The sequence below is a fragment of the Pristiophorus japonicus genome, chromosome X (assembly GCF_044704955.1).
Source record: "Pristiophorus japonicus isolate sPriJap1 chromosome X, sPriJap1.hap1, whole genome shotgun sequence".
Lineage (NCBI taxonomy): Eukaryota > Metazoa > Chordata > Chondrichthyes > Pristiophoridae > Pristiophorus > Pristiophorus japonicus.
Genome location: NC_092010.1, coordinates 35,498,839 through 35,523,227, shown reverse-complemented (window position 1 = coordinate 35,523,227; position 24,389 = coordinate 35,498,839). Strand labels below are relative to the sequence as shown.

Genomic DNA, 24,389 nt, shown 5'->3' with positions numbered 1-24,389 from the left:
CACTGCTGGATCAGCTTATATGCTGATCACACATGCAGGTGACTGGCTCACTGGTCAGCACTTTCACCTCCATTCCCATCGACTCAGAACACAACACGGCTGCCCAATTTCACCATACTGTTGCATTTGAGAAAATGGTGGCAGCAATGTCGCACTCGACCAGCAGGTCCCTGTTCCTCCTCAGCTGTACACTGTGACCCAACCCTGTGCTAATGCTTGCACAAGTTGCTGAGAGGGACACAGGATGCTGTGAGATGCTGTCTTTCTGGGGGCAGGCCTGCAGCTTCACCTTCCCCCTAATCCCTACATGCTGTTAAATGCAAGGATCCCAGGGTGGAAGAGAAGAATTGCTGAGATGTTGTAAGCTGAAGGATCACATATACAGTGACCTTCTTCTTAGGCAGTCCCCCGCAGTCGAGGATTACTTGCTTCCACACTAAAATGAGATCCAAGGTGATTGATGAGACCAATGCGGGCCAGGTCCAGAACTTCATTTTAAAGGGTGGAAGATGCCTGTGCGTGAATTCTTTTAATGTGGGGTGGCCGTTGCACACGAGCTACCACACGGGCTTTACAGAGCAAGGTCTTGGTCCAGTGGCAAAGGGATCCAAGATGACTGGAGACCAGGCTCTGCTGCATGGGCCTAGCACACACACACATTCCTACTGTCCTCCTCCCTCCCTCAGGTCCTCTCTCCCTGGTTTTCAGTTTGCGTATTTGTCCATAGAATACTGACCCTGTACCCTGTGCCCCCTGGCTTCAGCTCCAGCTTGCTGCTCTCCATGCACAGGCTCTGCTGCGCTTTTCCGCTCTCAGTGACACACATGCGATCAACCCACAACTCAGCCTGGCTTTAGCAAGTGACCATGCAGTATAAAAGGTAGGTCATGTTACAATGGCTGGATGTGTGAGTGAGCCAAACTTTCAGTTGTTAGTTTAGCTTGAATAGGTTTCTTGTTGCTGTATGGTAATACAGAAGACACTGGGAAAGAGCTGTCAGGTTGTGCAAGGCCTTGGCACGGGCAGTAAATGTGGAACAGGTTGACAGGCAACACTTCGTGGCATGCATACTTGGGCCATGCCTGATACATTGAGTTGTTGCCAGATTCCTTAAAGTTTTCTCCTGCATCTGTTCCCAAGGCCTGCAGATACAGTACACAACATTAGACTGGCTGCCACCTCCCACCAAGTATGCTGCCCTGCCATCTGTGGGGAGGGTGCTCTGGAGTACTAATTCATCAGCCAAAGAGAATCGGGTGCTTCACCGCTCTGTCACTTACCCATTGACACAGTTTGGTGCCTTCACGTTGAGTCAGCCTTCCCTTGCTTTTGGTCTGCCGCTTCTTTCCACCCATACACACTTTGGAAAGCCGGACAAATATTTAAACATTACTTTCAGCCTTTTTGAAAGGGTGTGAAGATTTTTTTGCCCACCCATGTGGCTTAGCATCAATCATAACTCCCGGTACAGAACATACTAAAAAGAGCTGACCTCACGAAATCAAGTGAGGTTGGCTGTCTATGTTACTCATGGCCGTGTATGCGCTGTGGTCAGTCCCATGTACATATAACATCACAGCCATAGCTATCTAGTTGATAGTTTAGAGTGACGACACACTTTCAGGCAGGCAGCAGTACCACAGATACCCATGATGCCTCATGTCGTTGCTGGGGTAGATTCCTTATGGGCCTGAGATATGGTAGCACAGGCCTGCTTTCACTATATAAAATATCACTAGTTTTCATGTGAAGCAAAGCCAACAGACATTGTGCGGCCTAAACATGGACACAGACTCTCCTTTGTTTGAGTCTATCCTGCCACTAACACATGGGAACAATAACTTGACTGTAACCATTGATTACTACCAGTGCCAAGAGATTATCCTTGGAATTGAAAAATGACCCTGCACATGTTGGCAACTAGTCTGATTAAAACTTCTCCAAGGTGCACATGATCAATTGAAATACATGGTAAGGCTCTAGTTTCCTGTTGTTCCGGATAGAAACTTGTACCATGAGGTAAACTGTTGTCCATTTCTCACCAATTCATTCTGGTCTCTCTCTGTCTGTCTGTGTCTCTGTGTCTCTCTTTCTCCACCACACCACCGCCCCCCCCCGCCCCAGTGATTCCCACACCAAATTACTCCTACGTCTCCCCCAAAACCGCTCTATATAACACTGGCACCCTTATTTCATCTATCACATGCTGTATCCAGTGTGCCTCCTGCATCACTGGATAGTGGGAAGGGTCAACTTGTTGGCGAGTGGGTGTGCAGAGAGGCCAACAGGAGGTAGGCCCTCAATTTCCTGCACCCAATGAGTCCCTGATTTAGGAACATAAATGTGCAGCCCGGAAGCAACTTTTTCATTTTCCTTCTTCCGTGAAGATAAGCCTGGGAATTCCCCACAGAGCGTGTCAGAGATCATCCGGAGCATCCCACCGTTCCTCGACTCTGCCAAGTGATACTCCAGTGAGCCACCTCAGTTATTCTTCATTACAGTACACGTGGGGGGGGGGGGGGGGGGGGGGAGAATTTCTATAGAAATTGCTCCTTCCTTTTGGGACCCCAATATATTTAAAACCTCTTCTATCTAGTAGGCAATTTCCTCATTTTCATTGCAGTTGGTACATCGCGGCAAACGAACATTTCAGGTTAAGTCAGAACGAGGCCAGAATAAAGCTCATCTGACATCAGCACGAGCTCATTAGCTTAATAGTGATCCACCTCCTTTAAAAAAAAATCTGGACAACCACATGGCAAGTTCCTAACACACTTACCAGTAAAAAAAAACTGAAAAAAGTTGTAAGTAGCACTGAGTGAGTTGTTGCATTAACAAGGTCTTTGCACCTTCCTTCACCATGTGTTATTCACTTCATTGTCTCACCAGTCAAGACTATTTCCACTTACATTTTCCTCTCTAGCTTCAGGTGTGGTGCCAGAGGACTGGAGGACTGCTAATTTGATACCTTTGTTTAAGAAGGGAGAAAGGGATAGACCGAGTAATTACAGGCCAGTCAGCCTAACCTCAGTGGTGGGAAAATTATTGGAAAAAATCCTGAAGGACAGGATAAATCTTCATTTCGAAAGACACAGATTAATCAAGGACAGTCAGCACGGATTTGTTAAAGGAAGGTCGTGTCTGACTAACTTGATTGATTGAATTTTTCGAGGAGGTAACCAGGATTGTCGATGAGGACAGTACGTATGATGTAGTGTATATGGATTTTAGCAAAGCTTTAGATAAGATCCCACATGGTAGACTGGTCACGAAAGTAAAAGCCCATGATATCCAGGGTAAAGTGGCAAGTTGGATCCAAAATTGGCTTAGAGGCAGGAAGCAAAGGGTAACGGTTGATGGGTGTTTTTGTGACTGGAAGGATGTTTCCAGTGGGGTTCCGCAGGGCTCAGTACTAGGTCCCTTGCTTTTTGTGATATACATCAATGATCTAGACTTGAATATAGTGGGTATGATTAAGAAGTTTGAAGATGATACAAAAATAGGCTGTGTGGTTGATAATGAAGAAGAAAGCTGCAGACTGCAGGAAGATATCAATCAACTGGTCAGGTGGGCAGAACAGTGGCAAATGGAATTTAATCCAGAGAAATGTGAGGTAAGACATTTGGGGAGGGCTAACGAGGAAAGGGAATACACATTAAATGGTAGGACATTGAGAAGTGTAGAGGAACAAAGTGACCTGGGAGTGCATGTCCACAGATCCCTGAAGGTAGCAGGCCAGGTAGATAAGGTGGTTAAGAAGGCATACGGAATATTTGCCTTTATTAGCCGAGGCATAGAATGCAAGAGCAGGTGGGTTATGCTTGAACTGTATCAAACACTAGTTAGGCCACAGCTGGAGTACTGCGTGCAGTTCTGGTCACCACATTACAGGAAGGACGTGATTGCACTGGAGATGGTACAGAGGAGATTTACGAGGATGTTGCCTGGAGTGGAGAATCTTAGCTATGAGGACAGATTGGATAGGCTGGATTTATTTTCCTTGGAACAGAGGAAGCTGAGGGGAGACCTCATTGAGGTGTATAACATTATGAGGGGTCTAGATATAGTGGATAGAAAGGGCCTATTTCCCTTAGCAGAGGGGTCAACAACCAGAGGGCATAAATTTAAAGTAATTGGTAGAAGGTTTAGAGGGGATTTGAGGGGAAATTGTGGGGAAATTGCAGAAGGTTGTGGGGGTCTGGAACTCACTGCCTGAAAGGGTGGTAGAGGCAGAAATCCTCACCACATTTAAAAAGTACTTGGATGTGTACTTGAAGTGTTGTAACTTGCAGGATTACGGATCTCGAGCTGGAAAGTGGGATTAGACTGGATAGCCTCTTGTTGGCCAGCGCGGACACGATGGGCCGAAATGGTCTTCTTCCGTGCTGTAAATTTCTATGCTTTAATGGTAATATTCAGTCAATGGAGATGCAGCTATTGGGTTATATCATTGTTAAAGATTATACAACTATTAATCAAGCAGAATCCCTCTGAGGCACTTGTCAAAGTAATTTGAGAATCAATGTAGTAATGACTTTGGGAAATGAAAGTAACCAAAATTAATGCAGGTCACATATCAGAGGCTCACAGATAAATTCAAATCTCCAAGTACTCACAGATGGGCAGTTTCCTGCATATGGAGTTATCAATATTATAAATTATGGCGTTGCATATACCTACATTCTTCTAGATTTAAAACTGCTCACACTACAGTATCAGTGAAGTAACCCTTTCATTTATTGCCCACTGCACCCAGCGTGTCCACCGCACAGTTGAGGGGCAGCTTATTGGCGAGTGGGAGTACTGAGGGGCAGAACAAGGGTTAGGACCTCAGTATCCACACAGTGAACCCCAGAATGACTTACATTTATATAGCGCCTTTCATGACCACCGGACGTCCCAAAGCGCTTTACAGCTAATGAAGTCATTTGAGTGTAGTCACTGTTGTAATGTGGGAAGCGCGGCAGCCAATTTGCGCACAGCAAGCTCCCACACACAGCAATGTGATAATGAGCATATAATCTGTTTTTGTTATGTTGATTGAGGGATAAATATTGGCAAAGACACCAGGGAGAACGCCCCTGCTCTTCTTCGATAGAATGCCATGGGATTTTTTACTTCCACCCGAGAGGGCCTAGGTTCAACGTTTCATCCGAAAGACAGCACCTCTGACAGTGCAGCACTCCCTCAGCACTCCACTAGAGTGTCAGCCGAGATTTATATGCTCAAGTTCCTGGAATGGGACTTGAACCCACAACTGTCCGACTCAGAGGCGAGTATGCCACCCACTGAGCCACAGCTGACTCTGGTCTAAAAACATAGGCTGTGAGAGAGAAGGAGATGGTTGGATAGGCGAGTCTCCCCTGAATGCCCTTTTGCCTCCCTCAGCAGTATTGGTAGAGGCCTGTGAGTAACTTTAAAAAATGGTTTAATGTCATACACCTCAGTTTTTCAGAAAGCAGTTGTGAAGGAATAGAAAAACAAAGTACCAACATCAGAGGGATTGGGCGGAGCACTGGATTAGTATATCAAGCAGGAACAGGCAAGTAAATTGTAAATATGACAGCCAGCATGTGCTTCTACATGCAAGGAGCTTTGCCCTTGGAGCTTAAGCAGGAAAGCAGAATTGAACAGTGAGTCAGTTACCTGATATGCAGGTCAAGTGTGACCTGCCGTTTGTCTGTACCTGTATGCACCTGAACTCCATGAACCTTCAGAGGCTGAAAGACATTTCAGAGGCATGATCAAATCACCAGTCAGCTACATATACCTGAACAACTATCGCTTCCTTGATATATTTGGAACCTATTTTAACTCGTTGGGTCTGCAGTAAACAGGCTTCCGCTGCGTATAATAAAAGCTTCCTTGATGGCTCCTCAAATTTAGTAAGCAAACAGCTGAAGGCCCCAGTTTCATTCCATGGTCGGTGCTGAGTTAGCAGTCACAACTGGGACAGGGGTCAGAGTGTTAACAATTGACCTCATCGCCCTGCATTAGAGAGGGTTATACTGGCCAGGGGTCATGCTATCCAGTGACTCCTGCTGAAAAGTGCACGTGTGTAAATGTCAGGTGTAGACAGGGTCAGGCTCAGCTGCTGTGGTCCCAGTGATCAAAAAAACATGGCGACACTCACCACCTACATTCGCACCCAAGTAATGGCCACCATGACAAGGTACTGGAGGGTGACCAGTGCCAATAACCCACCATGGTGAGCTCACTGCTGTGTAAATGTTTCCCTGGAACATATCCCAGTACGATATTTCTTTCTGATGGAAAGGAGTCACTCATTTGGTTTGTGAGTTTATTTGGCATTGACCGAATCATCCTGATGGGTATCTGGAAATCTACACATGCATTACTAATGGAGGCTGTATTCGACCGAAACCTCAGTAGATTTTTATTCTCGGCAGTAATGGGGGGGTGGTGGGGGAGGGGGGGGGCATTCAGAAGCACACACTTTCTACATGTGGTTTACTGGGGAATATCAGACTGGGTACTTTTAAAAAATCACCAGTACTTCACCTCAGTGTATTAGACAAATCAAAATGTTCTCTCCACGCACAACCCATGTTTGGAAGGGCAAACGTGTGGTTGTCAAATGAGGACAGGCTTGGACTCTGGTGTGATACTCTCTATAGTCAAATAGCCTGCCGACACGCACGGTCAAAGCTCAGACGAGAAGAACTGCCACTTGAACAAGGTACACGAGGGTGCGCATGGAACTGTACTGCAGAATCAGTCAGCACCTTCACAAGGAGAGAAAATTGGGGGAAGATGCAGCAAGAAGGTTGACACCTAATTGTTCTTGTACACTGAAGAAACTCACTGACACAAGCTACATCAGAATTAACCCTCGTTAGAGGAACACCATTTAAATTGCACAGATATTAAATTACCTTTACTCCAAAGCTGACTTTTGTGAAGGCGAATGTTTGCAGGTGGTTGTTTGAACTCCGAACAATGGGAGCGATGGAGTTCACCAACAGCTTCTCCAGATACTGGCCAACAAACGGCCATGCTTGCTGCAGAACCTACCAATAAAAGTCTTTGTTAGATTGTTACATTTGTGAATTTACTCTTGGATATAACAATTGCACAGCCCCAGGCACTGTGTGAGCAATCTCTGGTACGGACATGGAACCTCTGCCACCAAGCCAGAGACAACATGCTCCTTCCACCTGTGGAAGAGTAATCAATTTGTATCAATGAGCCCCAGAGCCTTGAAAACTCCACAGAGCTTCTCGTGCTGCTACAGCATTGAAGACTCCCCTCCTTATTCTGCTGGTCATAAATATCCTGAGCAACTTAACCAGGGTTAACCGGAGTTGTGCATCCAGGAATTAAAGCCCTGCTTTTAACCTCACCTGCCTGGCAGAAAGGAAGCGGGTTTGGGTTGGACGCTGTTTTTACATCCTGCCTGATTTCACACTCCATTGACAGGTTAAAATCGGGGTTTTAAGACTCAGCCATCCCCTTCACAGCTGTATTTGTGCCAGCAAACACGGTTTTGAATGCGATCAATGGCTCAACACTTAATGTAGTTGTGTGAGAGATAGCTCCTTTGTTTTAATATACCTTCAAGTAACGTTGAATGATACATCCGAGGTGGACGTTCTGAAATCAACAGCAATTAGACAGGTCAGAGGCTCCATGGTAGCAGACAGCTATGTAACAAGTCAGTCTAGTATTGCATGTTAGCACAGGCAGAGTGCCTTTATATTTGGTGTTCCATGGAGAATAGTTAAGTTTGTAATTTCAATAATCTGTATTTTATAGCCTGAGCCACAGTCAGAGAGACTGTTTATTCTTCAGCGTATTGAAGAGAAGGAAGTAACAGGAGTTCACATGAACAGTTACCGAGAATACATTAACAAGGCTATATTGTTCAACCCCTGCTCTCGCCTACATATTGGGTAGGTAAAGGCACACTCCAGTTAGTTGGGAGTAAGAGTGTACAGGAATGGGTTGTAGCTCTGAGCCCGATGAAAATATTGAGTGGAAAAATGCAACACAAACCAAGAGCTACTTTTTCACTCGAGTGGAACATAAGAACATAAGAATTAGGAACAGGAGTAGGCCATCTAGCCCCTCGAGCCTGCTCCGCCATTCAACAAGATCATGGCTAATCTGGCCGTGGACTCAGCTCCACTTATCCGCCCGCTCTCTGTAACCCTTAATTCCCTTATTGGTTAAAAATCTATCTATCTGTGATTTGAATACATTCAATGAGCCAGCCTCAACTGCTTCCTTGGGTAAAGAATTCCACAGATTCACAACCCTCTGGGAGAAGAAATTCCTTCTCAACTCGGTTTTAAATTGGCTCCCCCGTATTTTGAGGCTGTGCCCCCTAGTTCTAGTCTCCCCGACCAGTGGAAACAACCTCTCTGCCTCTATCTTGTCTATCCCTTTCATTATTTTAAATGTTTCTAGAAGATCACCCCTCATCCTTCTGAACTCCAACGAGTAAAGACCCAATCTATCATCATAAGGTAACCCCCTCATCTGCGGGATCAGCCTAGTGAATCGTCTCTGTACCCCCTCCAAAGCTAGTATATCCTTCCTTAAGTAAGGTGACCAAAACTGCACGCAGTACTCCAGGTGCGGCCTCACCAATACCCTGTACAGTTGCAGCAGGACCTCCCTGCTTTTGTACTCCATGCCTCTCGCAATGAAGGCCAACATTCCATTCGCCTTCCTGATTACCTGCTGCACCTGCAAACTAACTTTTTGGGATTCATGCACAAGGACCCCCAGGTCCCTCTGCACCGCAGCATGTTGTAATTTCTCCCCATTCAAATAATATTCCCTTTTACTGTTTCTCTCCCCCCCCCCCCCCTCCCAAGGTGGATGACCTCACATTTTCCGACATTGTATTCCATCTGCCAAACCTTAGCCCATTCGCTTAACCTTTCTAAATCTCTTTGCAGCCTCTCTGTGTCCTCTACACAACCCGCTTTCCCACTAATCTTTGTGTCATCTGCAAATTTTGTTACACTACACTCTGTCCCCTCTTCCAGGTCATCTATGTATATTGTAAACAGTTGTGTTTACCAGCACCGATCCCTGTGGCACACCACTAACCACCGATTTCCAACCCGAAAAGGACCCATTTATCCCGACTCTCTGCTTTCAGTTAGCCAGCCAATTCTCGATCCATGCTAATACATTTCCTCTGACTCCGCGTACCTTTATCTTCTGCAGTAACCTTTTGTGTGGCACCTTATCGAATGCCTTTTGGAAATCTAATTACACCACATCCATCGGTGCACCTCTATCCACCATGCTCGTTATATCCTCAAAGAATTCCAGTAAATTAGTTAAACATGATTTCCCCTTCATGAATCCATGCTGCGTCTGCTTGATTGCACTATTCCTATCTAGATGTCCCGCTATTTCTTCCTTAATGATAGCTTCAAGCATTTTCCCCACTACAGATGTTAAACTAACCGGCCTATAGTTACCTGCCTTTTGTCTGCCCCCCTTTTTTAAACAGAGGTGTTACATTAGCTGCTTTCCAATCCGCTGGTACTTCCCCAGAGTCCAGAGAATTTTGGTAGATTATAACGAATGCATCTGCTATAACTTCCGCCATCTCTTTTAATACCCTGGGATGCATTTCATCAGGACCAGGGGACTTGTCTACCTTGAGTCCCATTAGCCTGTCCAGCACTACCCCCCTAGTGATAGTGATTATCTCAAGGTCCTCCCTTCCCACATTCTCGTGACCAGCAATTTTTGGCATGGTTTTTGTGTCTTCCACTGTGAAGACCGAAGCAAAATAATTGTTTAAGGTCTCAGCTATTTTCACATTTCCCATTATTAAATCCCCCTTCTCATCTTCTAAGGGACCAACATTTACTTTAGTCACTCTTTCCCGTTTTATATATCGGTAAAAGCTTTTACTATCTGTTTTTATGTTTTGCGCAAGTTTACTTTCGTAATCTATCTTTCCTTTCTTTGTTGCTTTCTTAGTCATTCTTTGCTGTTGTTTAAAATTTTCCCAATCTTCTAGTTTCCCACTAACCTTGGCCACCTTATACGCATTGGTTTTTAATTTGATACTCTCCTTTATTTCCTTGGTTATCCACGGCTGGTTATCCCTTCTCTTACCGCCCTTCTTTTTCACTGGAATATATTTTTGTTGAGCACTATGAAAGAGCTCCTTAAAAGTCCTCCACTGTTCCTCAATTGTGCCACCATTTAGTCTGTGTTCCCAGTCTACTTTAGCCAACTCTGCCCTCATACCACTGTAGTCCCCTTTGTTTAAGCGGAGTACGCTCGTTTGAGATACTACTTCCTCACCCTCAATCTGTATTACAAATTCAACCATACTGTGATCACTCATTCCAAGAGGGTCTTTTACCAGGAGATTGTTTATCATTCCTGTCTCATTACACAGGACCAGATCTAAGATAGCTTGCTCCCTTGTAGGTTCTGTAACATACTGTTCTAAGAAACAATCCCGTATGCATTCTATGAATTCCTCCTCAAGGCTACCCCGTGCGATTTGATTTGACCAATCGATATGTAGGTTAAAATCCCCCATGATTACTGCCGTTCCTTTTTCACATGCCTCCATTATTCCCCTGATTATTGTCCGCCCCACTGTGAAGTTATTATTTGGGGGCCTATAAACTACGCCGACCAGCGACTTTTTCCCCTTACTATCTCTAATCTCCACCCACAATGATTCAACATTTTATTCATTAGAGCCAATATCGTCTCTCACAACTGCCCTGATATCATCCTTTATTAACAGAGCTACCCCACCTCCTTTCCCTTCTTGTCTATCTTTCCGAATTGTCAGATACCCCTGTATGTTTAATTCCCAGTCTTGGCCACCCTGCAACCACGTTTCTGTAATGGCCACCAAATCATACCCAAATGGTTGTCAACTGTGTGCAGAGTAGCCATGACACAGGATCTTTACAAGCATTCGTTGCCTGGGCAGCCCTGGCTTCCCAAGTGGAAGAGAGTGTTTGGAGCCATGTGTTCAAAACACAAATAAATCCCTCTGTACAAATAAAGCATTTGTCCTGCACCACTCCATAACCAAGGGTCACACTGTGAACTGGAGTTTTCGCTTGCCCTAATTACTTAACAAGAGGAAAATATAAACAGAACAATGTCTTAATTCTCAAGCTGGCTTAAAGACTTGTTCCTTTTAGTTTCTCATTACTCCACTGATCCGTTTAAAAATCCCTAATCCTTTGCCCCAATCACTTATTCAGAGGATGTCACATATGTGGATTCAATTACTCATTTTAAGAATCCTTACCTATTTCTGTGCATTCAGCCCCTTCTCCAGAGCACAGCTGGACTGAAAACTGAAAGATCTGCAGTTATCCTTGAATCAGGCAACATAATCCAGCTCCCATTGTGGCTGAGTGGCCATAGGCATTGCCGAGTGTGGTACAAAGCCACACAGGCCACAGGGACCCAAGTTAAACCCAGTTAGCGGATCTCTGCTAAGGCAGCAGTGCTCCGATTGGCTTCAGCTTCCTTGATTGGGGGGGGGGGGGGGGGCGAGGGTGGGGAGACTGGCCAGGGCTCCAACTCTTGATCACTATCCAGTAACTCCTATTGGACAGGATGTGTGTGTGGGAAAGGATGGGATTAGGCTCAGCTATGCTGCCTCCCCCATGGTTGAATTCCCGGCTGACATTCAAGCTCGGTTGGGGAAAGTTCCAGAAAACAACTGGTACCAAACAGCTGCCAGAATTTCCAGGAGAGGAGAAAGGGAGAAATTGGTAAGGGGAAAAATCTACATCCCCGTGATTTTCTTTTAAAGGAGTTCCAATAATCTTGAAGTTATACAGCAGTTTGGAACTCCTATACACGGTGCCACACAGTGGTAGGGGCATGTGTCCGTGCCGGCAAACTGACCAAATGGCAAGCTTTACAATTTCAGTTATGCCGTTGTAGAGGCATCAAGTGGCGAGGCACACGAATCAGAGGGTGAGCTTCCCAGGCTGCTCCCCACTATCTCCTAGTGACCAGTCAGGGGGCAACATCATCAACACCCGTGGTTCACAGGAGTTTCGCTCAATGCTTCGGACTCGCACAGGAAAGTTGAAAGCTCCACCTAAACTTCCCCAATGAGTTGTGAGCATTCAAAATATTCCCTGGAAATCACGGAATTTGCATGTGAATTGCAAGCGTTGACTGGATGTGACGGTGGGAGATAGAAGGGGAAAAAAGGGAGTATTTTATTTTTAAAAAACAAATAAAGTAAATATGTGCAATTAAAAACTGAAAATTTAAAAGCAGATTAAACTGCATGTCTTTTCGCAGCTAAATTCATCACATTGAGTCACATCTGCTGTAGATGAGAGTTGTAGTCAGTGGCGTGATCTAATGTCACCGTGTACAGCCTTCCTGCAGGAACAACCCTCCACCTCACACCCAAAGAAAGTCATTAAAACAGTTCCTACCTTGTTTAACCAGTCTGCACGCTCGAGATCCTGGAAGTGGATCTGTGAAGAGAGAACGCATTGTCAGTCTTTTAATAAACTGATCGATAAATTGGTCCAGGGATGTCTGCAGTATGACAACGTTTAAAAAGCAGCTCTCCCCAGAGCATGTTGGTGTTTAGTCTTGTGACTAATCGTCACAAACACCAGGAGGTGCCATTGTCCTGATTGGGAAAGGAGCAGGGGAGCAGTTAAAATGGCGCAGCTCCATTTCCCGCTGGATTCCCCACTTTAACGGTGCTGGTTTTTTTTGGGGATGGATGAGGCTTCTCAGGGCCCTATGTGAAAAGTGTCAGCCTCTGCTGCCCCCGGGCTGCAACGCATGGGGTAGGTTTTGCAAACTAGTACTCCCAGCGTGGAGCGTTGCACAAATGTGTGGTCAGTGTGCCTCACACAAAGCTCTGCCTTCATGTGCATAAAAGCTACCCTTACACATATACTGTCAGAAGATTGCCTCTCTTCTTTAGTTTTAAGGTGGAAATCGTCACATAATATTGGTTAACACAAGTGACAAGCAGAAGGCTCACATCAGTATTGGATAGAACAGCAATCGGGTGATAGTCAAAATAAGTAAATCACTATTTCATTTTGTTCATGACATATCACCTCGTACAATATCTATGTGTGTTTTTGCAAATAAAACATTATAAACATGAACACTGTCCCATAAAATCCACAGCCTGCGTATGTGTGTGTTAAATCAAGACATAAGCAAGGCATTGAGCTCTCGTGCATAAATGCATGAAGCTGGAACAGTCCCCTCTGCCCCAGCCTCTTGGCCACACAGGTCTGCAAACACAAGAACTCATGGAATGACAAAAGGTCTTTCAGCCCCTCAAACCTATTCCTTCCAGAGATTCTACCCAACCAGTGTAATCTCCCAAGGTAAGGTGCTATAAAGTTTCCCTCTCCCCCATGCTCCCAAAAAAGGTAAATAAAGCCGAACTCCAAAATACTCAGCATTCTATGTGGCCTGGGAGTGGCGAATAATGAGACAACTGGACGGGAGCACAAAGCGGGTGATAGAGAATTTAATTGAGCGGAGTGTAAAGCAGGCAGCCGATTTGCTGTCGCCTGCTTCGCACTGTCAACTTAGACAAATTTCACCCCCAAAATACCTACAAAAACTTTATTCACAGAATAAACACGATGCAATTTGGGAAAAAATTGACAATACCTAGGCTGACTTGTGTTATAGCTGTTCTAAATTTTTTTAAACTTTCCACGGGATTCTAGCAAAATTCAGTGGAAAATTCCAGAACTGGCACAGAACATACTTATAGCATCCTTCCCAGGATGCACTGCACAAATCAAAAGCATTTCCTCTTCCCCTCCCCCAGTGAAAGGAATGCAAGTGTTCGAACCTGGAATCCTCCACAGCACATTGTTCACAACACTTAGCAGAGGATTCTGGGGAATTTATATAGACTCTTAAAATGTTCCCAATCCACTGTTTCTCCCCTCTCAGTTAAGGCCTAAAACTGTTAAGATAAAACCAAACTGACTGTTTGAGTCAGAAAGTTGTGGGGAGAGGCTGACTAATTAAAGAGGCACTTCCACCTCAGCAGTGTTTTAAACAATGGTACTGTCTGTGTTTGAGAGGCGGGAGGGCTCCTTAAACAGCTGCAGACTCTTTGCTCACACTATTAATCACTAAACTACTAGGAGGCCATGGGAGGCATGCCACCTGTTTGGTTTTGCCTGATTTTTGTGTGGGGTTGTCAGGAAGTTTTCAAACTGAAAACCAGAAACCAAAAGTTTAATTTTTGCTTTAACAAACAAATAAATTTTTTCTCCATATCCTTCTGCATCCTCTGGTGTGGAGAGGTTAGTTACTGAAGTTTTTGATCAAATTAACTCATTAGCAAGTCAAACCTCAGAATTAAAGCCATTCTCTCAGGTCCTGCCCATACTCTGCACACTGAACAGTTTCAGAGTTGGACAACAGGTGATTTATTCCCAGCTTTCAGAGTTCAGACACCAGAAAGCAGTGTTTATTCCATCACGTCTCCAATCTTTCTCCTTTGATCCGCTTCCTATTCTCAACCAATCTTCACATTGATACTGTACGGCTCTTAGAACCAGCAATTAAGCAAGTCTAAAAACAAATTCATCAAGCAGCAGGTAATTCTGAAGCTCTCTCTTTCTCCCCCCCTCCCCCCCCCCCCCCCCCCAAAAGCTGTGAATGCTGGGGGTCAATTGAAACTTTCAATACTTAGGTCGATAAGATTTCTCACTAGGTAAGGGTATCAAAAGATATAGATTAAAGGCGGGTAAATGGAGTTGAGATAGAGATCAGCCAGGATCTGACTGAATGGCGGAACAGCCTCGAGGGGCTGAATGGCTTACTCCTGTTACTATGCAGCTTTCCATTCGGATTGGATCAAATTTGAGTGCAGTATCCAGAACATTTCTGGAATGTAAATCTGACACCAAGAGGTTGTGACTTTTACACCACTGCGATGTCTATAGCACACTGCATTGTTGTAGATGTTTTGACTATCCAGCACTCTTGTCAGCATTGGTAGCTCACTGGAAAATGAGTACAGCTTCCGTTGAGGTACTGCTGTCTATTTGAGGAAACGCAGCAGTTTGGTATGAGTAACCACTGCTGCCTGGTACTGTTGACATGAAAGCGTGCAAGCAGTCATGTTAAAAAAATAACACATGGCACTGTGGCAGTAATATCAGATTCAGACTGAAACAGGAAACCACATTGTCCATTTGTTCAATGCTTTGTTATTCAGGTGTTAAAGACCTCGGAGGGCATCGGTAAGTAGCTGTGTGGCTCGGAGATGGAGTACGATGCTGCTATTTCAGTGTTATGTATGAAAGACTGGCAGATGTGGATCTGTGCCCATAATTCCCCAGCACACCGCGTTCCCAATCTCGGTCCTTCCATTGACATGGAGTGCAGGCCAGATGCTCAAAAGGGAAATGGAAGTCATCCTAGGCCACTCTCTGCTCTGTCACACCTGAATAGCAAAATCACAGTGGAAATGGCAGAGATTGAGATCTCTCCAGCTCCTCTACCTGGAGGTGCTACGCCAACAGGGGGAAGAACAAAAAATACTGTAATGTATGCACCCGTGAGTATGCTCACAGGTTTGTAGAGCTGTTGAACTTGGCCTGGAGGGTGTTGCACGGGGCAGTCCTGTGCAATCGGTTTTTAAGTCAGTTCACGGACTACCAGGCCGCCTGCAATTTCTGCGATCTGGAGGAGTCTGTGTTCCACGTCTATGTACAGTGTGTGAGGTTGCAGCCCCTCTTTCAATAGTTGAAGGGGCTGCTCCTCAAATTCTGGTTGCACTTTAGTCCCACACTCCTGATCTTTGGGCACCCTGTGCAGAGGGGAGCGGGCAGTTCGGAAGGCCTCCTCATAGGACTGCTCCTGGGCCTGGCCAAGGTGGGGATCAACCGGCCCAGACAGCAGGCGGCTGTTCAGCCTGACTCTCTTCCGTGGTTACATTCGAGCCAGGGCATCCCTGGAGATGGAGCACGCGGTGTCCACCGGTTTGCTCGTGGCCTTCCGCGAGAGGTGGGCACCGAAGGGACTGGAGTGCATCATCACCCCCGGCAACCAAATTTTAATTTGATTTAAGATTACCGTCAAAAGTTTAATTTGTTTAATGTGTCGGTTTTAGTGCCCCCCTTTAATCAAGGGGCACTTGTATTAATGTTACAATTTAAAATAGTTGTAGAGCTGTTGAGTTGGGAGTGGCTTAGCCAGTCACGTGATGTTCACAAGACTCAATAAAACCCCAGCCAGTTGGGTTCAGGGAATCCACGATGAGGCAGGTGGTTGTGAGCCTGGTGGATGAACTGGTAATGTGTCGTGTGATTGTTAAACCTTTGCTAATAAACAAACTAGTTCTCTGTTGCTATGAATTCTTAAGCTAAGAACCCATGAAGCAAATATATTACAAATACTAAATAGCAAATAGCTTACTCCAGCCAAATCAGAGGGGAGGGGGGGTGCTTTTCCACTGTAAAAGCCATGAAATAAAACCACTCACATGACACAATTGTGACACCAACTGAAAACCCTGAAATTGAATAAACATCTTCCAACTCACCCCCACTTGCCAACATTCAAGGTTGCTCATGGGTTCTGCAGTTTGATGGAGTGTTTTTTTGCACGTGACTCAACCAGACTATTTTAACAGGCAGAAAGCTACAATTACATTTTCCATGTGAATCGTGACCGTTGGAAGACGCTCCCGCAAATCGCAGTGGGCACAAGTATTGGCAGTTTTGCAAGCTGTAGTGGTCAAATAAGTTAAATAACAGAGGCTGCAGTGTTCCAAGACATAGGACATCTCAGGGTCAAGGTGACTGATAAAAATTGCTTGCTTTTCCCTCAAGCCTCTTAATGTTAAGAGTGTTATAACAGAATGTACCACTGTGTTAACCTGATTTGCAACACATTCCAGCCTACCCTGCTCTGAATGCAAGATGCTGCCTGTTCTGTATCTGTAAAGCATGCACTCCCATGTTCCGTCACCAGGGAGCGCATCCCCTGAAGTCCCAAGGGATCCCAGCATCCCTCAGGAGCACTGTATAAAAGCCGGCCCCTAAGGCCTCTTCCTCACTCTGGAGTGTCTTAATAAAGACTGTGTCAGGAACACAACAACTGGCGACAAGTATACGAATCCAACACAAAGATGCAGCAAACTGTGGGCATCTTGGAGAAGTTCTCGGAGGGTGAGGACTGGGAAGCCTATCTTGAACAGCTAGACCAGTACTTTGTAGCCAACGAGCTGGACGGAGAAGGAAGCGCTGCAAAAAGGAGAGCGGTCCTCCTCACGGTCTGCGGGGCACCGACCTACAACCTCATGAAGAATCTTCTGGCTCCGGTGAAACCCACAGATAAGTCGTATGAGGAGCTGTGTACACTGGTTCGGGAGCATCTTAACCCGAGGGAGAGCGTGCTGATGGCGAGGTATCGGTTCGACACGTGCCAGCGATCTGAAGGTCAGGAAGTGGCGAGCTACGTCGCCGAGCTAAGGCGACTTGCAGGACAATGTGAGTTTGATGGCTACCTGGATCAAATGCTCAGAGACTTTTTTGTACTGGGCATTGGCCACGAGACCATCCTACGAAAACGTTTGACTGTAGAGACACCGACCCTCAGTAAGGCCATTGAGATAGCACATGTGTTTATGTCCACCAGTGATAACACCAAACAAATCTCTCAGCACACAAGTGCTAGCAATGTTCATAAATTAACTGGAACTGTGTTTGCGAGCAGAAATGTACAGAGCAGAAACCATGAGTCTGCAACTGCCAGCAGGCCTCAGGTGACCCAGATGACTCAAAGAGTCCACAACAAAGGATGAATGAAAGGCAGTTCACACCTTGTTGGCGTTGTGGAGGCTTCCATTCTGCCTATTCATGCCGCTTCAAAGGGTATGTTTGCAAGAGCTGTAGAACAATGGGGCACCTCCAACGAGCTTTCAGATGAGCTGCAAGCTCTGCAAAACCTGCTAACCACTACGTGGCAGAGGAAGATCGGTCCATGGTGGATCAAAGCAATTTTGAGCCTCGGAGGAGGCAGATGCTGAAGTACACGGGCTGCACACATTTGAGACGAAATGTCCACCTATAATGCTAAATGTAAAATTGAATGGCTTACCTGTAGCCATGGAACTGGACACTGGCGCTAGCCAATCCATCATGAGTAAAAAGATGTTTGAGAGACTGTGGTGCAACAAGGCACTCAGACCAGCCCTGAGCCCCATCCACAGGAAACTGAGAACGTACACCAAAGAGCTCATCACTGTCCTGGGCAGCGCCATGGTCAAGGTCACGAACTCCCACTCTGGATTGTCCCGGGTGATGGCCCCACACTGCTTGGAAGGAGCTGGCTGGGCAAAATCCGCTGGAACTGGGATGACATCCGAGTGCTATCACATGTCGATGAGGCCTCATGTACCCAGGTTCTTAACAAATTTCCTTCCCTTTTTGAGCCAGGCATTGGAAACTTTTCCGGGGCGAAGGTGCGGATCCACTTGGTCCCAGAAGCACGACCCATTTACCACAAGGCGCGAGAGCAGTACCTCACATGATGAGGGAGAGAGTGGAAATCGAGCTGGACACGCTGCAACACGAGGGCATCATCGCCCCAGTGGAATTCAGCGAGTGGGCCAGCCCGATTGTTCCAGTACTCAAAAGTGATGGCACGGTCAGGATTTGTGGCGATTATAAAGTAACTATTAATCGTTTCTCGCGACAGGACCAATACCCGCTACCTAAGGCAGACGACCTATTTGCGACGCTGGCAGGATGCAAGACGTTCACCAAGCTCGACCTGACTTCAGCCTTCATGACGCAGGAGCTGGAGGAGTCTTCAAAGAGCCTCACCTGCATCAACACGAACAAGGGACTGTTCATCTACAACAGATGCCCGTTTGGAATTTGGTTGGCTGCAGCGATCTTCCAGAGAAACATGGAGAGCCTACTCAAGTCGGTACCACGCACGGTGGTTTTTCAGGACGACATATTGGTCACGGGTCGGGACACCGTCGCGCACCTACAAAACCTGGAGGAGGTCCTCCAGCGACTGGATCGCGTAGGGCTGCGGCTGAAGAGGTCGAAATGCATCTTCATGGCAACAGAAGTGGAGTTTTTGGGGAGAAAGATCGCATTTCGCCACAGAGGCCAAGACAGAGGCTATCAGGAACGCACCCAGGCCACAGAATGTCACGGAGCTGCGGTCGTTCCTGGGACTCCAACTATTTTGGTAACTTCCTACCGGGATTAAGCACCCTCTTAGAGCCCCTACATGTGTTATTGCATAAAGGTGGGTATGGGGAAAAAAACAAGTAATTGCTTTTGAGAAAGCCAGAAACATTTTATGCTCCAACAAGCTGCTTATATTGTATAACCCGTGTAAAAGACTTGTGTTAGCATGTGATGTGTCGTTGTACGGAGTCGGGTGTGTATTACAACAAGCTAACATTGGGGGGAAGTTGCAACATGTCGCCTATGGTTCCAGCAGCTTGTTTAAGGCTGAGAGGGCCAACAGCATGATTGAGAAAGAGGCATTAGTGTGTGTGTGTGTTCGGGGTAAAGAAAAGTGCATCAGTACCTGTTTGGCCTCAAATTTGAGCTGGAAACCGATCACAAGCCCCTCATATCCCTGTTCGCTGAAAACAAGGGGATAAATACTAATGCCTCAGCCAGCATACAAAGGTGGGCACTTGCGCTATCAGCGTATAACTATACCATCCACCACAGGCCAGGCACTGAGAACTGTGCGGATGCTCTCAGTCGGCTACCATTGCCCACCACAGGGGTGGAAATGGCGCAGCCTGTAAACTTGTTGATGGTGACGCAGCCCGCAGACTTGTTGATGGTCATGATAGCGTTTGAAAATGATAAATCACCTGTCACGGCCCGCCAGATTAGGACTTGGACCAGCCAAGATCCTCTGCTGTCCCTAGTAAAAAAAACTGTGTACTGCATGGGAGCTGGGCCAGCATCCCCGTTGAAATGCAAGAGCTAATCAAGCCGTTCCAGCGGCGAAAGGACGAGCTGTCCATTCAGGCAGACTGCCTGTGGTGGGGTAACCGCGTAGTGCTACCCAAAAAGGGCAGGGAGACGTTCATCTCAGATCTCCACAGCACACACCCAGGTATAGTAATGATGAAAGTGATAGCCAGATCCCACGTGTGGTGGCCTGGTATCGACTCTGAATTAGAGTCCTGTGATCGGCAATGCAGCATGTGTGCTCAGTTGAGCAACACACCCAGAGAGGCACCACTAAGTTTGTGGTCCTGGCCTTCCAGACCATGGTCAAGGATCCATGTCGACTATGCGGGCCTGTTTCTCGGTAAAATGTTCCTGGTGGTGGTGGATGCTTTTTCAAAATGGATTGTATGTGAAATAATGTCGGGAAGCACCGCCACTGCCACCATTGAAAGTCTGAGGGCCATGTTTGCCACCCACGGCCTGCCTGACATACTGGTCAGTGACAACGGGCCATGTTTCACCAGTGCCGAATTCATGACCCGCAATGGGATCAAACATGTCACCTCGGCCCCGTTTAAACCAGACTCCAATGGGCAGGCAGAGTGGGCAGTACAAACCATCAAACAGAGCCTTAAACGAGTTACAGAAGGCTCACTCCAAACCTGCCTGTCCCGAGTACTGCTCAGCTACCGCACGAGACCCCACTCGCTCACAGGGGTGCCCCAGAGCTCCTCATGAAAAAGACACTTAAAACCAGACTCTCGCTGGTTCACCCCAACCTGCATGATCAGGTAGAGAGCAGGCGGTAGCAACAAAATGTAAACAATGGTCGCGCCACTGTGTCACGGGAAATTGATCTGAATGACCCTGTGTATGTGCTAAACTATGGACATGGTCCCAAGTGGATCGCGGGCACGGTGATAGCTAAAGAAGGGAGTAGGGTGTTTGTAGTCAAACTAGACAATGGACAAATTTGCAGAAAGCATCTGGACCAAACCAGGCTGCGGTTCACAGACTGCCCTGAACAACCCACAGCAGACACCACCTTTTTTCGAGCCCACAACACACACCCAAAGGATGAACGACACTACCCCGGACCAGGAAATCGAATCCATCATGCCCAACAGCCCAGCAAGGCCAGGCTCACCTAGCAGCCCTGCAGGGCCAACAACACGCCAGCCCAGCGAGGGCACAGCCAACACACCAGAACAGACATTTGTACCGAGGCAGTCCACCAGGAAAAGAAAGGCTCCCGACCGCCTCACCTTGTAAATAGTTTTCACTTTGACTTTGGGGGGGGGGGGGGGGGGGAGTGATGTTGTGTATCTGTAAAGCATGCACTCCCATGTTCCGCCACCAGGGAGCTCATCCCCTGAAGTCCCAAGGGATCCCAGCATCCCTTGGGAGCACTGTATATAAGCCGGCCCCCAAGGCCTGTTCCTCACTCTGGAGTGTCTTAATAAAGACTGAGGTCACTGTTACTTTAACCTTCCTGTGTGCAGTCTCATCTGTGTTAGGAACACAATACTGCCCTCACTCAAGAACGCATTGTTCACTATTTAATTAAAGAAATATATTTTTATCCAACATCAGTTTGGTTCAATTATTTAAATTGTTGATGGTTGCATCAGTGTATTTCCATAATCTGATTGAGCTAATTATGTGCCTGTTGTGAATGTCTGGTGACATTAATGATGACACACCCATTTGTCTGGAAACTTGGTAATAGTCTTTGTAGACACAACTGTCTTTTCCTTTTGACTGACCCACTTACTCCTGAAGAATGGCCACATGGAGGCCTTGTGCTGCCTATGGAATTGTCTCGAGGCAGGAGTCTGTGCTGTAGGAGCAGAGGAGAGAACATTGAGACAAGAAAATATTGCCCTTCAACATTAGATCTGTGCGAATGTCCAAGTGTCCAATGATCATCTGACATTTAATTGGGCACAACAGAAAGGAGAGAGGTGCGCAGGAATGTGCAGTACTTAAGTTATTCCATTAGAGATGACAAATACATTCAGTTAATATATTGTACCTTATTTACAAGCATCCTAAAGACATCTAGGGCAGATCCTCATTGTGGCACCAATCTTTTCTCCACTTTGACTTCTTTAATCTAATATTAGACTCTTGCAGAGCAGGTGTTTCAGTGGACTCCTAGGGCTAGGATGTGGATTAGGCCCGTTTTCAGGCCTGAATTAGGCGGTGCATTTGGTGCTGTGGCAGAAGCCCAAGGCTTGTCCGAAATTGGCCATTGCGCCTCATCAGCACAATTCCAATGAGCTAATCGGGTGTCCCGAGGCAGCGCACCACCAATTTGGGCCAGCTGTGACCACAAGGTAGGTCCTGGGGGTGAGGGGGGAAAGCGCTGGTCGACAGCTGCCCTCATGAGTGTCTTGGAGCCAGGAGGAGCGATCTTGCTCCTGAGTCCACATGTCGGCAAGTTAAAAAGCTCAACTTTTTATTGGCGGCCTCCAGCAGTCCCTTTAAAGGACCACTGGTTAGGCCGCAGCAAGAACAGGAAACTCTTTTGAGTAGGCCGTAGCAAGAAACAGGAAACCCTGAGCGCAGTATGCCTGGTGTATGCTCCAATCAGTGGTCTAATTTCTTCCCCATGTTTCATACTTCTCAGTCTGAAGTTGCTTCTATGGTGTTGCTGTTTTACTTCAGATTCCAGCTGTTTCCCAGTGTTTACACCAGTGGCAAAAATAACTAACCCATGAGAAACTGAATAAGCGAGCTGTGTGTGAACACTGGCAGTTGGCTCGTGAAGTCCCCTGGAATCTGAACTCAAAACAGCAGCAGTGTAAAAGCAGTTTAAGAGTGTTCACAAATTATTTAGCAATCCTACTTCAATTTATCTTTTCAAATGCAATCCATCAACAGGAAGATAATGTAAAATTATGACAATACACGTGGTTTCTTCTGTACTTAACAGATCATCAACTCTTGAGCAGATATCTGTAATTTGCCATCAAGGAAGTGTTGAAAATATATACTTTTAGAATCGGTTATCAGATCATTTATCAAGACAAAAAAAAATTGAAGCGTTCCCATTCAAATGATCTGAATTCCAAAGCACATCCTAACGAAAGAGAAATTCTGGGGCATTCTCTTCGGCTCACCCACATCCAAACTTGACTATAAGCTGTTAATAGTTCCAAGTATAAACAGGACTTAAGAACTGGGAAGAAGTTGTTTAGTGCTTTGCTCACTAATGATAATAATTGGTATAAACCACACTCCACAAACAAAGGAAAAGCACTGAATGATGAAACTTCAAACTCACCCTTCAATGAATCCTCAATGTTCTTGCACAACATAGAAGCAATAACTTGCATTTCTTATGACCTTATGTTCTAAATATATGCAATGACCCAGCCTCCACAGTTCTCTGGGGCAGAGAATTCCATAGATTTACAACCCTCAAATTCCTCCTCATCTCTGTTTTAAATGGGCGGCCCCTTATTCTTAGACTATGTCCCCTAGTTTTAGTTTCCCTATGAGTGGAAATATCCTCTCTGCATCCACCTTGTCGAGCCCCTCATTATCTTATATGTTTCGATAAGATCACCTCTCATTCTTCTGAACTCCAATGAGTATGCGCCCAAGTTTCGGGCCGCGCCTAGAACCGACCTGGACGCCCGTTTTTCGCGCCACAAAGTGCGCCTAAAAAAAACTTACCTATTCTCCGGCTCCCTGCAGGCCCTCTGGAGCTGGGCGCGGCACATCACAAGCTGTGAGGGGCGGAGCCAGGTCCCTGCGCTGAAAACAGTGCCGGGACCTCGGCACAGGTGTGCTACAGTGGGCGCGCATATGCAGTAGCTCCAGGCGCCCAAAACTGTGTGGGAGGGGCCCGAAACACGCAGCCCCTAGCCCTGGCCGAATGGCCTCCCTGAGGCTGCGTGGATAAGGCTCCTCCCACGCCCAGCTCCTGCTTCCTCCTGACCGGACCGGACCCGACTTGACTCCCACTCCCACGCCCCCCCCCCCCCCCCCCCCGACTTCCCCCGCTCCCGACCTTCCCCCCCCCCCTCCCCGACCGACCTCCGCTCCCGACCTTCCCCCCCCCCCCCCCCAACCGACCTCCGCCCCCCCCCCAACGATCTCCGACCGACCGACCGACCCTCCGCCCCGACCCGCGCTCCCCCCGCCCCGCGCTCCCGACCCCCCCGGACCCCGGACCCGACGCCACCTACCTGTCAATCTGGTAAGTCTAAGCTCGAAGTCTTGGGCCAGCCGGGCCCGGCCCGTTCAGCCTCCCTCTCCTTTCTTTCTTTTTCTCTCTCTCCCTCCCTTCTCTCTCTCTCCCCTCCCCCTTCTCTCTCTCTCTCTCTCTCTCCCCCTTCTCTCTCTCTCTCCCCCTTCTCCGTCCCTTCTCTCTCTCTCTCTCTCTCTCTCTCTCTCTCTCTCCCCCTCCCTTCTCTCTCTCTCTCTCTCTCT

The 24,389-nt window shown here is 46.9% G+C and overlaps 1 protein-coding gene across 1 annotated transcript in view; it reads right to left on the bottom strand.

The window, feature by feature from the left end:
- Positions 1 to 24,389, bottom strand: part of esyt1a (extended synaptotagmin-like protein 1a) — a 141,847-nt gene that overhangs the window by 60,551 nt on the left and 56,907 nt on the right. Inside the window, exons 2-4 of the mRNA XM_070869601.1 lie at positions 12,435 to 12,476; positions 6,897 to 7,031; positions 5,647 to 5,720 (exon numbers count right to left, since the gene is read on the bottom strand). Coding sequence (XP_070725702.1) covers positions 5,647 to 5,720; positions 6,897 to 7,031; positions 12,435 to 12,476 — 251 coding nt within the window. The remainder of the gene's footprint in view (positions 1 to 5,646; positions 5,721 to 6,896; positions 7,032 to 12,434; positions 12,477 to 24,389) is intronic.